The 17147-nt window shown below is 65.3% G+C and overlaps 6 protein-coding genes across 6 annotated transcripts; 3 read left to right on the top strand and 3 right to left on the bottom strand.

Annotated features, from left to right (window-relative positions):
• Positions 1-242: 242 nt before the first annotated feature.
• On the top strand, positions 243-2802 carry JCM10292_000947 (uncharacterized protein; the record flags this gene model as incomplete). Its single annotated transcript, XM_076647465.1, has 6 exons — positions 243-678; positions 777-883; positions 959-1060; positions 1138-1640; positions 1700-2270; positions 2338-2802. The coding sequence occupies 6 exons, from the start codon at positions 243-245 to the stop codon at positions 2800-2802; spliced, it is 2184 nt and encodes a 727-aa protein (XP_076507000.1).
• Positions 2803-3119: 317 nt separating this feature from the next.
• On the bottom strand, positions 3120-5912 carry MUB1 (MYND-type zinc finger protein MUB1; the record flags this gene model as incomplete). Its single annotated transcript, XM_076647464.1, has 3 exons — positions 3120-3935; positions 4008-5776; positions 5834-5912. 3 exons carry the CDS (start codon positions 5910-5912, stop codon positions 3120-3122), a joined length of 2664 nt encoding a protein of 887 aa, XP_076506999.1.
• Positions 5913-7026: 1114 nt separating this feature from the next.
• On the bottom strand, positions 7027-9479 carry JJJ1 (Jjj1p; the record flags this gene model as incomplete). The annotated part of the gene is made up of 7 exons (XM_076647463.1): positions 7027-7167; positions 7233-7980; positions 8045-8406; positions 8549-8988; positions 9073-9248; positions 9303-9348; positions 9410-9479. The coding sequence occupies 7 exons, from the start codon at positions 9477-9479 to the stop codon at positions 7027-7029; spliced, it is 1983 nt and encodes a 660-aa protein (XP_076506998.1).
• A 233-nt stretch (positions 9480-9712) lies between these two features.
• JCM10292_000944 (uncharacterized protein) lies at positions 9713-11042 on the top strand (the record flags this gene model as incomplete). The annotated part of the gene is made up of 3 exons (XM_076647462.1): positions 9713-9904; positions 9970-10019; positions 10178-11042. 3 exons carry the CDS (start codon positions 9713-9715, stop codon positions 11040-11042), a joined length of 1107 nt encoding a protein of 368 aa, XP_076506997.1.
• Positions 11043-11485: 443 nt separating this feature from the next.
• On the top strand, positions 11486-13512 carry JCM10292_000943 (uncharacterized protein; the record flags this gene model as incomplete). The annotated part of the gene is made up of 7 exons (XM_076647461.1): positions 11486-11520; positions 11632-11818; positions 11929-11982; positions 12485-12669; positions 12734-12833; positions 12941-13384; positions 13441-13512. The coding sequence occupies 7 exons, from the start codon at positions 11486-11488 to the stop codon at positions 13510-13512; spliced, it is 1077 nt and encodes a 358-aa protein (XP_076506996.1).
• Positions 13513-13708: 196 nt separating this feature from the next.
• RCM1 (rRNA (cytosine-C5-)-methyltransferase RCM1) lies at positions 13709-16385 on the bottom strand (the record flags this gene model as incomplete). The annotated part of the gene is made up of 8 exons (XM_076647460.1): positions 13709-14172; positions 14241-14549; positions 14612-14704; positions 14806-15248; positions 15315-15611; positions 15737-16022; positions 16133-16267; positions 16370-16385. The coding sequence occupies 8 exons, from the start codon at positions 16383-16385 to the stop codon at positions 13709-13711; spliced, it is 2043 nt and encodes a 680-aa protein (XP_076506995.1).
• Between the last annotated feature and the right edge of the window lie 762 nt (positions 16386-17147).

The raw sequence follows: 17147 nt of genomic DNA, 5'->3' as shown, positions 1-17147 counted from the left end.
GACGCTAAGCGTCTCTCTTCACCCCTTCCGCGCAGCTTCGCAACCCATCGACTACGCGCGCATCGCCAACCTTGTTGTCCTTCGTGCTCCGACCGCTAGATAGAGACGCTTACAGTCGTTGATGACTTCAAACAGCTTCTTACTGAGGCTCGACAAGGGTGACGGCAACCCAGATTGACCTTCGCGCAGAGGTTGGCCTCGACCTCCCTGCCGCGTCTCGCTCCTTTGCGCACGTCGAGGTAATGGCGACGCCCGACTCGTTGTTCTCAGCGCCGCAGACGCCCGCAACCGAGGCCCCGTCGCCTCCTGGCTCGGCTCCGCCTCCTCCCTCGCACGCAGCTCCACCTGCCTTCGTCCCGCGCGCCGTCAAGCGCCGCCCTGCGCCTGCTCGGCCAACTGCTGCAGCGCTGTTGGCAGCCCAGAGCAGCACGTCACAGCAACAGGCGCCGCCTGCGACGACCTCGACTTCATCAACACCAAGCGATGTCAAGCCATCGACCCCGGCTGCACCCGCGCAGACTGCTCCGAAGCTCTCTGCAGCAGAGCGGGACCGCCTGGAAGCGCTTATGTGCACGATCGAGACAAGTCTGAGCGATTACGGGCTGAGCGTGCATCGCCTCGCTGGCGGTGACTCGCGCAAGACGGGCTTGCTCGAGCAGTACAAGGCCGGTAGAGAGTGTTCGTAGATCCGCTATGCTCCTAGATGATTTCACGCAACCTGCGACGCGTGTTCATGGGCACCAGCTGACTTCGCCATTCGTTCTTACGGACTACAGGGCTTCACATTAGCCAGATCCTCAACCTTCCGCCAGTCCGCGCCCTGACGGGCACGCTCGCAGACGTGCAGAAGGCGCTGCGACTGCGAGACTCGCCGATAGTCAAGGTGCGCCGCCATGCCATTTGTCGATGGCTTGTGGCATCCGGCACTCAGCTGATATGTCGTTGTCGCATTCCGCAGGTCGACGAAGCGGGATATCAGGTGGGACGGAAGCAGCTGCCGGACGTACAGCGACTCGAAGCGCTTGATCCGGCAGACTGGGACGATGCGGTCGTCTATCTCGTACGTTCATCGCGCATCGTCAGGCTGTCCGCTTTTCGCGCACCAGCTGATGAGTTGCTATCTGATCAAACGTACAGGAGAACGTCCCATTTACTCCTGCCCTCGGCGACACCTCCCTCACCCTCTTTCTTGCCTCGGCTCTCGCATCCACACCTCAGCGCATCCTCCTTCCGCCCGCCTTCGATCGCAACGACCCGCTCGCACTGGATCCAGCACCAGACGGTGTCAACCCGGATGATCGATACTCGCAAGCTGCAGCGTTCCGCGCAGCGCAGGACGAGGGGAAGAAGCGCGCGAAGGGTCTGCCCAAGGGCGGCGGGGCGTTCAAGGGTTTCGCCTTTGTCGTCCTGCCGAGCAAGGAGGAAGCCGAGCGTGTGCTGAGCGAGTGGAGCTGGGAGCGCGAGGGGGACGAGTCGGCAGAGAATGATGACGAGGGCAACGAGGGCGACGAAGCGGAGGAGGACGCAGAGATGGCCGACGGATCGATGGGCGCGGAGGGCAAGGGGAAGGGCAAGGCGAAGAAGGACAAGCCGAGCTGTGTGGACCGGGCAAGGAAGGGCGGGATGAAGGCGCTGAGCTAGTACGTCGCCTGGACTCTCTTTCGCACGCTCGCGTTCACTGACCTGCGTGCATCTCCAGTTCCGCTTGGATCGACTTCAAGCGCGAATACCTCGCCTACCGCCGTTCGCTCGACACGCTTCTCGCGGTGCAAGCCGAAGGCGAATTGCACGCCCTGCGCTACCCGCCGGCCCAGCGCGACCAGCCGCCGCATCTCGCAAAGTCCGCCGTACCAGCGCCGCGCGACCCGCCTTCTTCTTCCACGAAGCGTCACAACAAGCGAGCAGCATCGCCCTCGTCGCCGGTGCCCGAGGGCGGGGCGGACCCGGAAGCCTCATTCGCCTCATCAGCCGGCCGCTCTGCGGGTCAGAGCACGTCAAAGCGGCCGAAGCGTGCCTCTTCGCCGAGTACCGCCCTCCAGTCGCGCCTGCGCGCGATCCGCACGCCTTCGCCCGGCCTGGACCTCGCGTCCGATGCGGCGCTCGACGTGCAGGGCGCGTACCCGGAGAAGTGCGTCTTGTGGGTGCGCAACGTGCACGAGAAGAGCAACCGCACGACGCTCAAGGCGCTGTTCGGTGCCCTGCTCGATTCGCTGCAGGAGGGGAGCTCCAAGGGCGTCGAGTTTGTCGATTACGAGAAGGGCCTCGACACGGTACGCCGACTTTGCGCTTTTTCGAGCGCCTGAAGCCGGAGCACTGATATGAAACGCTGTCTCGCAGTGCTACCTGCGCTTCTCCGCGCCCTCCCTCGCGTCTCTCGTTCAGTCGCACCTCCTCTCCGCCCCCTCGCTGCACCTCGCCCCGACCGCCCTCTCCCCCGTCGCGCTCCTCTCTCCGTCATCGCGCACCGCAGCCGAGTCGGACGCGCGCCGCCCGCTTGCCGTCTCGCTGCTGGAGGGCGAGCAGGAGCGCCGGTACTGGGCCAACGTGCCAGAGGCGACGCGCAGGGCTGCGCGCAAGGCCGCTGGAGGCAAGGTTGGCCTGCTCAAGGAGCCGGGGACGGAGTCGAGCGGTGCTGCCGGAGGACGAGGCGCGGGCGAGAGGGGCAAGGGGAAGAGGAAGAACGAGGCGAATGGCGGGTCGTCGGCGGTGGCGACGAGCGCGACGGCAGAAGTGTCAGAGCCGCAGGACGCCGCGGTGGGCGAGGAGCAGCCGCGGAAGCGGAAGAAGCCGAGCAGGATGTGAATGCGATGTGCTCTTCTCTCGTCATTCGAACGATCCGATGAATCCTGCAGTACAGTCAACGAGAGGAGGCAAGAGGGGCAGAGAACAGACAGGGCAAGAAACGAGAAGGAACAACGCAGCGAAGAAGGCAAGGGTACATCCGGGACAGGTAGTTAAGGGGAGAGACTGCGGGACACGAGAGCCGGGAAGAGAGAGAAGGGGTGCTATGCTAGAGCGTAAAGGTGTATGGTGCTGCAGATCGTGCTAGTGCGGATAGGTTGCTATGTTGCGAAGCAGACAACGACTGCAGCAGGAAGAAAGGAACAGACGGGTCACCCTCAGACCTCGACGCGCACGACTGCATCGTCGAAAGCGTCGTCATTGCCCCCGCCAGCGAGCATCTCGCGCGCGACCTGGTCCTCGTCGATCGCGACGCCGCCAGGCGGGACGCCGTCGCCTGCTCCGGGGACGACGCCGCCTGCAGCGACGAAGCCGGCGAGGTCGAACATGCCCATGCCATCGAGGCCGATGGGTCCGCCAGCAGGCGGAGCAGGCGCAGGCGGCGTGTGCACGCCACCGCCGCCACCACGCCCGTGGCCGTGTGCGTGAGGGTGGAGCAGCGCGCCCTGCGCCGCGCGCGGCGTGGTCGAGTCCATGCCGGCTGCGACAGCCGCGCGCAGCTCGAGGTCGTCGTCCTCGTCATCGTCGTCCTCCTCGTCCTCGGTGCGGCGCCTCCGCCGGCTGGAGTGGGCGGCCGACCGCCGGCGCGCGGGGGTCGGCACGGGCGGGACGAGCGGGAAGTAGCTCCCCTCGTGCCCTGCTGCTACGGCCGCAGCGTGCAGGGACGCCGTGCCGGCAAGCGGCGTCTCGTTCGTCGGCGTCGCGACGTTCGGCGTCGGACTCGCCGGCGCAGACGAACCGGAGGCGTTGTTGTCGCTCGCGGCGCCCGCGAGCGCCGCAGCGCGATCGCCACGGCGGTGCGAGTGACCGTGGCCGTGGCCGTGGCCATGACCGTGCGCGTGCGCGTGCGAGTGCGAGTGCGCGTGTGGGTGCGCAGCATCCGCGCCTTCACCCCGCGAGGCCGACTGCTCGCGACGCGAAGAGACCTTGTGGCACCAGTACCGGTGCCCCTGGTTCCACGCCTCAGACTGGCACTGCGCGTTGCAACAACATGCGCGTCAGTGACTATAAGTCTCGCCAAAGAGAGGAGTGAAAAGTGAGCGCACAGTCTTGGAGCAGTACTTTGCGCGTCTGCACCTGCGGCACTTTGCAAACTCGCGCGCATACACCTCCCACTTGCCGCAGCGCATGTTTGCGCACTGGCGGATCCCGCCCTGCGCCTCGTCCTTGCGGCACGCGTTGCGCATGATGACGCCCGCCCAGTACTGCACCTCGGCCGGGTGCCGCGGCGTGAACGGGTCGTCCTGCGGCGGGCGGAACGTGAACGCCTCGACGAGCGAAAAGACGTTCGTCGGAGGGGGCACGGCGCGCCGCGACGGGTGCCCCGAGCGTGCCGAGCGCGAAGAGGCGAGCGTGGCGGAGGGCGCGTGGAAGATGGACCGCACGTGCGGGTACTTGCTCAGGTAGGCGAGCAGCTGCAGCGAGAGGAGAATGTCCTCGTCGCGGAAGTGCAGCGCGGCGTCTCCACGTGCTGCTGCCGCTGCTGCCTGCGGCGCGACGAGCGCCGGTGCCGGCACTGCGGCGGAGCGAGTCGGGCGAGACGCGTGCGGGCGGTGCGGCCTGCGCTGAGCCGGCGGCACCTCGGCGTCGGACGACTCGCGCGAAGCAGGCTGCTGCGGAGGCGGCGCCGGACGGGCCGACTCCTCGCCCATGACGACGTCCCCACTCGCGTCATGCATCGGCTTCCGTCCCTCGTCTCCTGCCACCGCAGCTGCCGCTGCAGCTCCGAGGGCGAGACTGGCGGCGGGCGTCAAGCTCGACGAAGTGCTGCTCGACGAGGACGAAGCGACCATGACTTCGTCGCCCTCTGCGTCCTGCTCCTGCTCCTGGCCCGAGGCCGAGCCGTTCTCGTCGCCCGTGAGGGACGACGCCTCGTCCATCGAGACGATCGTGTCGGGCGTGTGCACGCGCGAGGGCGGGTGAACGGCGAGAAAGGAAGCGGACGAAGCGGCGGAAGAAGCGGCAACGACATTGAGGCGGGTGAGGAGCGGGCGGGAGATGGCGGAGGGCGGGACGGAGATGTGCGGAAGGGAGGAAGGCGGGGGCGCAGCCGATGCTGTAGGGTTCGGCGAAACCGGCGCGGAGGAAGCGGGCGAAGTGGCGGTGGATGAGGGCGCGAGGTGATGCAGGTGCGTCGGCGCTCGCAGAGCAGGGACGCGCTCGTCCTCGTCGTCCTTCATCTGCGCCAACCGCTCTTCTTCCGCCTTGCGCCACTCGAGCACGTTGCGCACTCGTTGCCGTTCGACATCCTGCAGGTAGCGCTCGAGGACGAACGTGACGACGTCGAGTGCACCCGCCTCAACGACGCGCGTGCGGATCGCCTCGCTCCCGCGCACGCCAATGTTGACGATGCACTGAAACGCGAGCGAGTAGGTGTAATGCACGTGCTTGGCGGTGGACGGGGTGGGGAGGAAGAGCGACGGCGGGATCATGTACGAGTAGCCCTCGGCCGCTGAGGTCCCCGCTTCGGCGGCCGACCGCCGCAGGAGCGCGCCGTCGACATCCGAGTCCTGCAGCTCGCGCAGGTCCTCGTACGTCGGCAGGAGATCGTACTCGGCAAAGGCCTTGAAGGGGCTCTTGCGCGGGACGCGGGGCTGCGGTGCGCGGGCCTTGCCCTTGCCCTTGACGTCGGCGAGCGAGGTCGGGAGAGCGAGCGACGGCAGTCCTCGTGCGCATTGCTGGAGAATGCGGACAAGGCGCTCGAGGCCGCCGTCATGCGAGATGATGTCGCGCACTCGGGGGGAGGTGGCGGTGAGGTAGGTGAGATGCGTAAGCGAGTTGATGAGGGGGAGAGAAGCGGCGGGTGCGTCGAGTGCTGCAGAGATCTCGATGTGAGTGGGCGGTAGAATGCAGGCAGAGACGCGCAACGGACCTCTGCGGTCGTAGATGCCCGACGAGACGCAGATGCATGCGCGCCCGAGAGCCGGGAAGGCGAAAGTGGATTCCCGCATGGTGTGCTCGCGGTCGAGTGCTGCACCTGGCTCAGCTACCTAGGGTGTACTGAGCGAGATAGGCGCAAGGGAGAGTGCGGGACGAAGAGTCGAGCCGAGACGAGTCGGGGCTGCGGGGCGGAGTGTGGCGGTCGTGAGTCGGAGGGGGCAAGAGTGGCGACCGGGGTGACTGGATGTATCGACAGCTTAGCAGCGCATGGTGGCTGCCTGTGCGGTGGTGGAGGGCGTAAAGACGGGCGCAGTGCGAGCGCAAGCAGCGACGTCGACGGGATGCGACGACGGCGAGGATGCGGGCGGGACGGCGAATCTGCAGACACCTGCCGCGTGGACCGAGTCTGGCTGGCTGGGCGAGTGCACAGGTCAGTCCTGCACTTGCTCGCACTGCTCTTGGCCCGGCTTGGGCCAGAGTCGACGCACGCTGAGTCGAGGCGAGGTTGAGCCAAGCAGCGTCGACGGGACCACACGCGGGCGTCGAACGGACCAGCCGGGGGTGCGCGAGGCTAGCTGAGCGTACGGAGTGCTGCTGTGCGTGCTGCTCTCGTCCGCTCAGAGCGCGAGGCGACGGCGAGTCGGGCGAGGAGGCGAGGCGGCCCCTTGCCCCTCCAAGGCCTCGCCAGCGGCTGCGGGCCGCCCTGATTCACTGCGCTCGCTCTCAAACTGCGACTGACGCCAGACTGGAGCATTCCCGCAAGTAACATAGCAGTACTTCAATAGAACTGCGCGCTCGCTTCGTCCCACCTCCTCACGAACCCCTGACCCCTTCCTCGCACCGACCGTCACACAAGGACACCCCTCGCAAAGAACAGAACGATCAAGCACCCACAGAGCTCGTTCGCGCGAACATCAAGGGCGCGCACCAACCGCCGCCTGGCGAAGTCCGCCCATCATGTATCCCGTCTCTGTCGGATTGGGAAGGTCGGCCTCTACTACCACGCTCCTGCCTGATCCAACTCAAAGTCTTCTGTAGATCTATTCCGCCCGCATTTCTTCCGTCGGTGCGTCGACGAGAGGCGGGCGGTTCGGCCGAACTACCCTCGCCCGCAGCTTGCGAAGGTCCCCTCTCTGCTCCTACTGCCCGTGACTCTTTGCACGGGATGCAAAAGTTGCAGCGCTTCTACCGCTTGCCCTTCTTCTTGCCCCCACCACCACGCGAACCGCCGCCTGCGCCCGGATCTGCGAGTGCGTGTCCCGTGTCGCTGATGTGCTGGAACAGCTTTGTCCGCGAGACGAACGAGTCGCCGCAGACGTTGCACTTCTGCATGCACGCCACTCGAGCAGGTGAGCCGCAGGAAAGCAATAGAGGGAGACACGCTTGCGCACCAGGTCGTCGACGCCTTTGGCTGCTGCCGCCTTCTTCGCCGCCTCCTTCGCGCGTCGCTTGTCCTTCTTGCTCAGCTCCTGCTCCTCCTCGCCTGCACCTTCTGGAGGCAGGTCCTGCCCCGCAGCACGTTCCGGCGCCTCCGCCAGATCCTCCGCAGATGCAGGCGCAGGGGCAGGAGTCGCCGTCCCGCTCGCCGCCGCGCCTGCGCCGCGCCTCCCGCCCTTCTTCTTTGCCCCTCGACCGCCCCTTGGCGCGCTTCGCCAGTCCTCGTCGCTGCTGTCGAGCACCGCACCGACGGGTGGTGCGAGCTCCTCGGCGGGTTCGTCACCGTCGACTTCTTCGGCCTCGAGCGCGACGGGCACGCCTCGCCGCGCCTTCTTCTGCTTCTTGCCCCGTCGTGATGCGGTAGGCGCACCGTCCTGGTCGCCTTCGTCGAGAGCAGGAGTGGCAGCACCGGAGGCTGGTGTCGTGAGCGGCTCCTCGTCGTCCTCATCGTCGTCGTCCAAGCCGGGAATGCCCATCCGCGCCTTCTTCTTCTGCTGTTTCCGCCGTGCCTTCTTGTCCGCCTTCGACTGCTGTTGCTGCTGCTCGTCGCCGTCGCCATCCTCGCCGTCATCGGATGCTGGCGCCGAGACGGAAAAGTCGGCGAGCGAGTCGGCGAGCTGTGCCGCGTCGTGCGCCGAGGGAGCAGCTGCGGTCGTGTCGAGTCCGAGTTCGGCGTCTTCAAGCTGCATCTCGCGGATGAGCCTGATGTGCATCCTCGTCAGTCACCCGTCGAAGCACAGGATTAGAAGGAGGTATATTCACGCACCTTTCGACATTCTTGACGTGCTTCCTGCTCCGCTCGTGGTTCTCCCACGCGCCTCCGCTCCTATACCCCCTCTCGCACGCCTCGCACCACACGACTTCGTCCTCGTCCTCTTCGCCACTAGCGCTCTCCTCGTCCCCATCGCTCCGCTCATCCCACATCCGCAGCACGCTCTCGACCCCGCCCCCCCGCGTCTCCCACTCCTGCGCCTCGTACCGCGCCGCGGCCGCTTCGCGCTCGGCGGCGCGCTGGCGAGAGGCGGCCGCGAGCGCGGCGCGCGTCTCGGCGTCGGCGGCGGCGCGCGCAGAGGACGAGGTGGTCGAGGTGTAGCGCGGGTCGCGCCGGCGGACAAAGAGGACGAGATTCTGCGCGTAAAAAGCACAGTGATATCAGTATGACGGCATGAGAGTCAGAAGCAGCCGCAAGATGCGGCGTGGAACGCTGTCGGAGAGCGCTTGCGAGGTGGGGGGTCGTCCGGGTCGAGCGAGCAGAGGCGCGAAAACGTACTCGCACAGCCTCGTTGTACTCCTTCTTGCCCGCGTTCCTCGCGCGTGTGTTCTCCTTGTCGATCTCGCGCCTCTGCCACCGCGGCATGTCGTCGTCTGCGCGGTACACGTCCTTCCACGCAAAGTCCTTCTCGGTCGAGAAGTTGGTCCACGCGGCGTAGAACGCCCTGACATCCGCCGGTTCGCTCATCGTGCGCGTCCCAAAGCCCGGGTACAGGTGCGGCGAGGACCACGACGTCTCGTCGGCGGCGAGGAGCGAAAAGAGCGTTGCGAACGTGTTGAAGAAGCCCGTCGCCGAGTCGTCGAACCCGCTCCACGCCGACGTAGAGAAGAACTTCATCAGGTGCGGAGTTTGGATACCCCGCCCGGGCGTCGCGCGCGCGGCGGGCTTGGCCTTGCCCCGCCGGATGTTGTCGAAGAACGAGGCTTCGGCTTCCGAGGCTGCACGATGGACGTACACGGATGCAGAAGGCGTCAGCCTCCTCCAACGGAGCAGTGCAGTGCGTCAATACATCTTGAACGCACCGCCCGCGCCAGCCTGTGCATTGTTGATGTCCTCGCGGTGGTCGTCGTACCAAGCGCGCTCCTGCGGGTCGCTGAGCGTCTCGTACGCCTCCTGAATGCGGGCAAAGCGCTTAGTGGCGCCCTCGATATCGTTCGGGTTCTTGTCGGGGTGCTCTCGCAGGGCAATCTTGCGGAACCTGCGCGACGGAGAGGATGAGCGGCGCGAGGACGACGAGGAGAGGGAGACGCACGCCTTCTTGATCTCGTCTGCTGTTGCGGTCACTTCGATGCCGAGCACTGAAGGATGGCTTACACGTCAGCCTGCCTGCGTACGAGCTCTGAGGCGGTAGCGACAGACCTTCGTAGTGGTCGAGGTCCTTTGCGGGTCCTCCTGCTCCTCCCGCTGCGGTCGAAGCATTGGCGCCCATACCTGGCGGTGCCTAGCACTCTGCACGAGCCTTCTGAGCAGTCAACCCGAGAGCGAGCGGTAGTGGCGGCGGGCGAGAGCTCCTCATCAGCTTGCGTTCATCCCCTTCGCTCACTCTGCGCGTCGACAGCTCCAAGGGGCTCGCTGGTTCGTGCAAGAGCTCGAGAACAGGCACAGGGACTGCTGCAGCCAACCGTCCGACTCAACGCGGCTCTCCCAGTTCCTCTTGCCGCCATGCCTATCCGCACCTTCATGGACTTTGCCCTCGAGGGCGAGCTCCTCGGCCGAGTCGTGTTCGAGCTCTTCGACAACGTGCCCAAGACGGCCGAGAACTTCCGCGCCCTCTGCACCGGGTCCAAGGGAACCAACGACTTGGGCATCCCGCTGTGGTACAAGGGCAGCATCCTTCACCGCGTCATCAGCGGCGTGAGTCGCGCTCCCACTAGTCTGTACGCGTCCGCACAGTACTGACGCGCGCGCGTTGCCCGCAGTTCATGGTACAAGGCGGCGACTTCACCGAGCGCAACGGCCGCGGAGGCGAGTGCGTGACCTCTCCCTCCATCCTGCGCGCTGGGGTATAACGGCAAGGCAGCGATAGCATGTGCCGAGCGCACTACTGCGCTGCTTGTTGCAGTTGAAGCTCAGCGTGCTGCGCGAGCTGAACTGGCGATTACGAAGCTGACGCCTCGCCTTGCTCAGGTCCATCTACGGTGGCACGTTTGAGGACGAGAACTTGAAGCGTCCCATCGATGCCGAGGGTCTCCTGTGTATGGCCAACAAGGGCAAGAACACGAACGGCTCGCAGTTCTTCGTCACGCTCCGCCCGTGCCCCCACCTCGACGGCAAGCACTGCGTCTTTGGCCGCGTCGTCAAAGGTTTCGAGATCATCCAGGCCATCTCCAAGATGCCCGTCGACGACAAGGACCGCCCTGTCTCGCTCATCACCATCTCGCACTGCGGCGAGCTCCAGCGCAAGGCCGCCGCCGCGCCTCCTCCTCCCGTCGCTGCTCGCTCCGCATCGCCCGCCTCGTCCCGCTCAAGGTCCCTCTCACCAGACCGCCACCGCTCGAAGCGCTCGTCGTCGCGCCGCCACCGCTCGCGGTCGCGCAACGGCGATGACTCGGACGCCGACTCGCGCTCCGAACGCAGCGACGACGAGCGCGACAGTCGCCGGAGGCGGCACCGCAGTCGCGAGGCTGCAGAAGAGGACGCAGAGGACGGCGGGAGCAGGAGGCGGCACCGCAGCAGCCGGCACCACAAGTCATCCTCGTCGCGGCACCACAAGAGCCGTCGGCACCGCGACGGCGACGACGACCGCCGAGAGAAGGAGGACTCGCCCGAGCTGAGCGAGGAGCAGATTGCGGCCCTGCGGGCGCGCGCGGCCGAGGAGGAAGCGGAGCAGGCGCGGCGGCGCGAGGCAGAGGTGCGGGAGCAGGAGGAGCGCGCGAAAGAGGCGCGCGCGGCACGGGAGCGGCAGGAGCAGGAGGTGATTTCGCGTGGTGGCATCATCTACAAGGGGTCGGGGCGGATGAAGGCCGGGAGGGGAGGGATGAGGGGTTGGTAGGCACCGGTGCGCAACTCTCTCGCTTCCCAATCTCTGAGTGCTCGTTCCAGCCTGCCGCTTCGCTTGCTGCGCCACGTCCTGCGTTGCTCGCTGCGCTGCCTGCGGTCTGCTTTTCGAACAGCGAGTGCACCTCGCGCACACCCCGGGCTCGAGTGGCCGCTGCGCTTCGTCTGCTATGATTTGGAACGCAGCGCTTTTGCATCCGCTTCCACCCGCACTCTTGACTCGTGCCTCGTATGAGCAAAGTCCGCACGCTTTCTCCGGTTCTGCTTGATCGACAAGGCGGAAATCAGGGTCGATGTATGCATGCTGCCGAGGCGAGCCGAACGAACCATGGTGGTGCGCCAAGTCGTTCATCCGGTCTCCACGCTCCTTGTCTCCCTTCATCTCCCTCTGCCCCATTCTCAGCTCTCCTACGAAGCATCAAGTACTCTCGAAACACCATGTCGGACCAGACCATCTCGTTCCTCCTCAACTGGTGCGTTCGTCGTACCTGCCTCTGCTGGACTCAGTCGAAACAAACCTCCTGTCGCGACGAACCAATCATCTGCGCCCTTGTACCCGTGCTGAATTCAACTCGTGTTTGTAGGCAGGCCGTCCCGTACCACGCGCCGGTCTTCCTCGCTCTCGGCAAAGGCTTCTTCGCCGACGAGGGCGTCAAGGTCGCGGTCCTCGAGCCGCACGACGCTAGCGACGTAACGACGCTTGTCGGCCGCGGAACGATCGACATGGGACTCAAGGCCATGGTCCACACGTGCTTTTCTCCTGCCTCTGTCGTTCGTCGCAGGCGCCGACACGCTGACTATTCGCGCGCATTCGCAGGATCGCAAGCTGCTGAATCTCGTTCATCTCGTCGAGCATCCGCGCTGACGTGCAAACGTCGCAGGCCGCCAAGGCCCGCGGCTTCAATGTCACCAGCGTCGGCACGATCCTCGACGAGGTTTGAACACCTTCTCCTTCGCTCGACCCCATCCTCGACGCCCTGCCCTTCGACGGGGCCTGGCACTTCCCCAGTGCACCTGCTCTTTGCGAGCGCGTCCAGACGTGGACAAAACTCACGCAGGTCGTCGGGACGGCCTAATCGCTTTCGAGTAGAAGGTTCGTTCTCTCGACCGACCACGCTTGTCTCTAAAGGAGCAAGGTCAGGGTCTGGTACAGCCATGCACAAGTTACACGGGTGTTCCGCTTCCACGACTCGGGTGTCGTCTCTGTCTCGACGTCCTTTCGCTGCCGGTGCCCTTACAGCCCGGCAGCGTCCGAACATTCCGAGGCAAGAGCGCCCCTTGTACGGGTTCGGTTCTGAGATTAAACCGTTACTACTGGTCCCCGGCCTCTGGCTCGGGATCACGGAGTAACGAAATGACTGCACCAGCACTCTGCCGCGCCTCCCTCGCACCGCCCTGTACCGATCCGCTCATCCCACCCTCTTGTGCGCTTGACAGCCCTTCACCGGCATCCTCTACCTCAAGGGTGGCGTCAACGGCAAGGATCATGGCATCACATCCACCGACTTCACGTCGCTCCGCGGCAAGACTGTCGGCTACGTCGGCGAGTTTGGCCGCGTTCAGTGTCTCGAGCTCGCCGAGAAGCACGGCATGAAGGAGGGTGTCGACATTCATTTCGCTCGGTCTGTCTCTGTCTCTGCTCGTTGTCCGGAACCGGCTTCGTGCCTGACCGCCCGACTTCCGCAGTGTCGGCATGGATGTCGTCGGCGCCATCATCGACGGCCGCATTGACGCGGGTGTTGGCATCGGCTGCATCAACGGCACCGAGCTCGAAGCTTACTGCGAGGTGCGTCGAAAGGCTCGAAGCCTCTTGCGTCGAAAGGCTGGAAGCCTCTACCGAGCTCGAAGCCTCTTGCAAGCTGAAACCGCGTGCTGACCCCGTTCTTCCATCAGAGTGTCGGCCGCCCGACGACGGACGTCAAGCTCATTCGCATCGATGAGCTCGCGGAGCTGGGATGCTGCTGCTTCTGCAGTATTCTCGCCATTGCAAACGACGACTTCCTTCGCCGCCGCCCGAACGACGTCGGAGCCGTCATGCGCGCCCTGAAGCGCGGCGCCGACTACATGCACGCCGACCCCGTCAAGGCGTGGGAGGAGCTCTGCCTCATCAAGAAGCAGTTCCGTGCCCAGCCGTTTTACGCGCGCATGTACGAGCGCTGCCTGCCGTTCATGAGCGTTGACTTGGTCAACGTCGACCGCGACTGGCGCAAGGTCGTCGCGTACTGCAAGCGCATTCGCGTCTGCGGCGACGACTTCGAGGCCAATTACACGAACGACTTTATCCAGTGGCCTCTCGAGGCCGAGCCGGCTGATCCGCTCGCCAACCAGGCCCGCCTTGTGCGTTCGACCAACTCATGCACCGAGACTGGTATACTGACGCGCCCTTCGAACAGGCAGAGGTTCAGGAGGACATTCGCGTTAACGGCGGCGTGCTCCAGGCCGCGCCTGTTGCGGCCACTGCCTAAGCTAGCTCTCCTAGCCAATCCTTCTCATCATCCGAGTAGCTCAACCTCTCCAAGTGTATAACATCGCCATGAAGTAGTGCCAACAAAGCCGTTCAACCGGAATCCTTAGCGAAATGAAGGAGAGGGCTCGCTTACTTCCACGGCCGTCGCAAAGTGGTAGCACCGGCAATGGGCGACATTGCAAGCACCGTCCCGCCTACTCCTGCGCAGCCTCCTTCTTGCGCTTTAGCTCCTCCTTCTTGAGCAAGTACATCTGCTTCTTGCTGAGCTTCTTGCCGCCCTCGCCGCCCTTCTTCGCCGGCGCCTTTACCTCCGCATTTCCCGACTCCTTCGCCGCAGCCGGCGCCGACGCGAGCCCGAGCACCTCGTCCTTGGCCTTGCGCGCCGCCTGCGACGCCGTCGACTTGGCCTTCTTCGCCGCCTTGCCGCCCTTCTTGACCGGCTGCGCACTCACGGCCGGAGCCGACGCGCCCTCGGTCACATCCTCGTCCTCAAGCGGCTCGAGCGCTGCGTCCTCCTCGCCCTCGTCGGCGGCGGCCGCGGCGGCAGGAACCGCGGGCGCAGCGATGGGCGCGGCCGTCTCGTCCTTGACGAAGCACGCGACGAAGAAACCGTTGGTGCCGTCTTCTGGCAAGCAGCGGACGAGCGAATCGGCGATGGCTGCGCGCGGACGGGAAAGTCAGCAGCTAGCCCGCGCGAGAAATAACGCCTCGACAGACACGACGCACTCTCGTCGCCACCGCACGCCTCTACGCGTCCTCGCCGCTCCCACGTCGGCATGACCTCGTCGCGCGGCGCGAGCCTCCACCCGGCGTCGCGAAACTCCTTCTTGGCGAGGACGCGCATGACGACGCCCTCGTCCTCTTGCTCCCAGATCGAGCACGTCGAGTAGACGACGCGCTGCGCGCCGCTGAAGCGCAGCGCGTGCGAGACGATGGCGAGCTGGAAGTTGGACAGGGCGCGGATGCGCGCGAGCTGCTCGTCTTCGGGCGCCGAGGGGAGGAGGTGGTCGAGGCGGGAGGGGATGCCGGATCCAGCTGCAAAGCAAGGGCGTCAGATCGGTTAGGGAACAGGGACACTGACCCGCGCTACAACGCACAGCAAGACGGGTCGACAAGGAGATGCGTGACGTTCTTGAGCTTCGCGTCATCCGGCTTGAGCGAGAGGAAGTCGACATTCATCGGCTGCACGTCTGTAGAGAGACCCAGAATGTGAGCTGGCCAACTCTCTCTAGTCGCCGCACGCAGCAGCAGAGCTGGCCGCGACGACACGCAGGGGTTGCGAGCCACTCACTCTTGGCATCTGCGCGCTTGAGCATGTCCTTGAGCACCTTGAAGCGCCCCTGATCCCGCTCGCACGCGACGACGCGCCCGTTGATCCCCTCGGTCGCGACGAGCGCCGCCGCCATCGTCGTCTTGTTGCCCGGGGCAGCGGTCGCATCGAGGACGCGGATGCCCTTGCTCTTGGCCTTGCCCTTGCCCTTCGCGTCCCCGCCCGCCGCCTTCTTCTCTTCGTCCTCGTCTTCGTCGGCGTAGAGGAGGCCCGCCTCGGCGCGCTCTTCGGCATCGAGGAGCGCGGGCATGAGCAGGACCCACGCGGGCATGCACGACGCCTTGTCCTGCGCGAGCAGGCGCCCGTCTTGGTACGCCGAGATGGTCGGGAGGGAGACGGCGGCGGGAAGGGCGAGGAGGGGCTCGATGTGCGCGTCGAGGGCGAAGACCTTGGGCTTGGATTGCCTGTGGGAGATTCCGGGTGGGAAGGTCAGGAATCGGGATCGGCGGGGCAAGGCGAGAGAGACGCACGCCGCCGCAAGCATCTCCTCCACGTCTTCAAACATCTCCCATCCGCACTTCTCGAGCCACTCGACCGCCGCCTCGACCGTCCACCTGAGCGTGTTCACGCGCATCCACCGAATCTCGCCCGGCGCGCCGTCCGACCCGGCGCCCTCCTCGGCAAAGCGGTCGGCGTCGTGCGCGCGCTTCTTGCCCTTGCCGATGCCCTCGAGGGACGACGCGACCTTTTCGGGGAGCGCAATCTGCAGGCCTTCGTTGGTCGCGACTTTGCGGCGGCGTTTCTCGCGTTCGTTCTCCTTCTCGAGGCTGTGGTGTGAGTATCGAGTCAGTTCGGCTGTACGATCTTATGGACGCTCGCATCTAGGCGCTGCGCGCAAGCACTGGTACAGGACAAGCGAGCGACGCAAAGGCGGAAGCAAGCCGAGACTCACGCCGGCTGGTACTTTTCGAGCTTTTTGCGCACCTTGTGCTCCTTGGGGAGCGTCAGTCCGCGCTTGGCAAAGAGCAAGTCGTGCACCATGACGCTCGCGAGGCTGAGCGGCGACGGCGCGGCCTTGACGTGCTTGCGCGGCGTCTTGAGCGCCTTGTTGGCCGACGCGGCAGAGCCCGATTTGAGCGCCGATGCGACGGCGGCGGTCGACGAGGGCGGGACAAAGAGCGTAGGCTCTTGTGCGAGGAGCTTGGTCGCCGTGAGGAGGTGCTGGATGTGGGGGCGGTCTGCGCACAGTCGGACGGCGAGTCAGCGGTATCCAGAGGCAGGAGCATTGACTGCAGCGTTTGCAGCTGCGAGATCGACACGAGACCACGCGAGAGACGCGCCGACTCACACTTGAGGACCTCTACGACGACCTTGAGGAAGCGGGCGCCCTCTCCGGCCTTGCGCCCCTTCTTGGCCTCGGCCATGCACAGGCCCTTGACCGAGCCCTTCTTGTTGTCGAGCGCATCGAGGATGAGGCCGGCGCCTGTGCGGTGAGCGGGGAAGAGCGAGGCGAGTTGAGCGAGATGCGAAGGACGAGAGGAGGGTGAGCTGTGGAAGCCAACGACAGGGCAGGAGAGGGACGCACGGTGGTAGAAGTCCATCCTGGCGACGTGCTCGCTGCTCTGTCTCGCTGCCTGGCCAGAGAGGAAGCGATCGTCGCTGCCGGAGAAGCGCCGAGCTTGGGTTCGTCTCCGGACATTTCCAAAGGCGCGCTTCGCCTCGCCGAAAGAGTCTTGCAGTGTCGTGCACACTGTGGAATTTGCTACAAAGGGCCCCTCGCCCTTGCTTGATTCGGCCCGTGTCGCTGCGGGCTCGCTGTCCTTGTCTCTGCCTCGAGCAACTGATGAAACTGCTGCACGAGATGGCTCGCTTCCTAGCTCTCGTTTGCTTCGTCCTTGCATCAAGGAACGCCAACAGAGGCCTGTGCTGCCCACACGATGGTCTTGCGTGGACGGTCGTCGCGACAGACAACCGTCTCACTCGCCTGCACCCCGTTCAGCGGTGTTCGGCCCGTTCACACTGCCTGGACGGCTTAGGTGTGTTGCACAGACACTGCTAGGTAAGTCTCGAAGCCGGGGAAAGCTGCGAGACAACGGCTGTACCTGCAATCGTCCTGCATCGCGGTCGCAGTGGACGCTCCTCGTCGACTGAGGCAGTCTCGAATCGATGAATTCGCAGATGCGCTCTCGGATTGCACGCGAGCCATACGCGACACGTATCTGTTAGAGGAGCCAAGTGACGCTTCCGCAGGGGATTGAGTGCGACTCTTGCCGACGATCTCTCGAGATGAGCGTGGTGGGCCGGAGCAACGAGGGGCACGGCTCGGTTGAATCGCATTGTGAGGGTAGATCGAGCGATGGGAA

This window comes from Rhodotorula paludigena (assembly GCF_050403205.1).
Source record: "Rhodotorula paludigena JCM10292 DNA, Rt_paludigena_JCM10292v1_ctg9, whole genome shotgun sequence".
NCBI classification, from domain to species: domain Eukaryota; kingdom Fungi; phylum Basidiomycota; class Microbotryomycetes; order Sporidiobolales; family Sporidiobolaceae; genus Rhodotorula; species Rhodotorula paludigena.
This window is presented reverse-complemented; position numbering and strand designations above follow the sequence as displayed.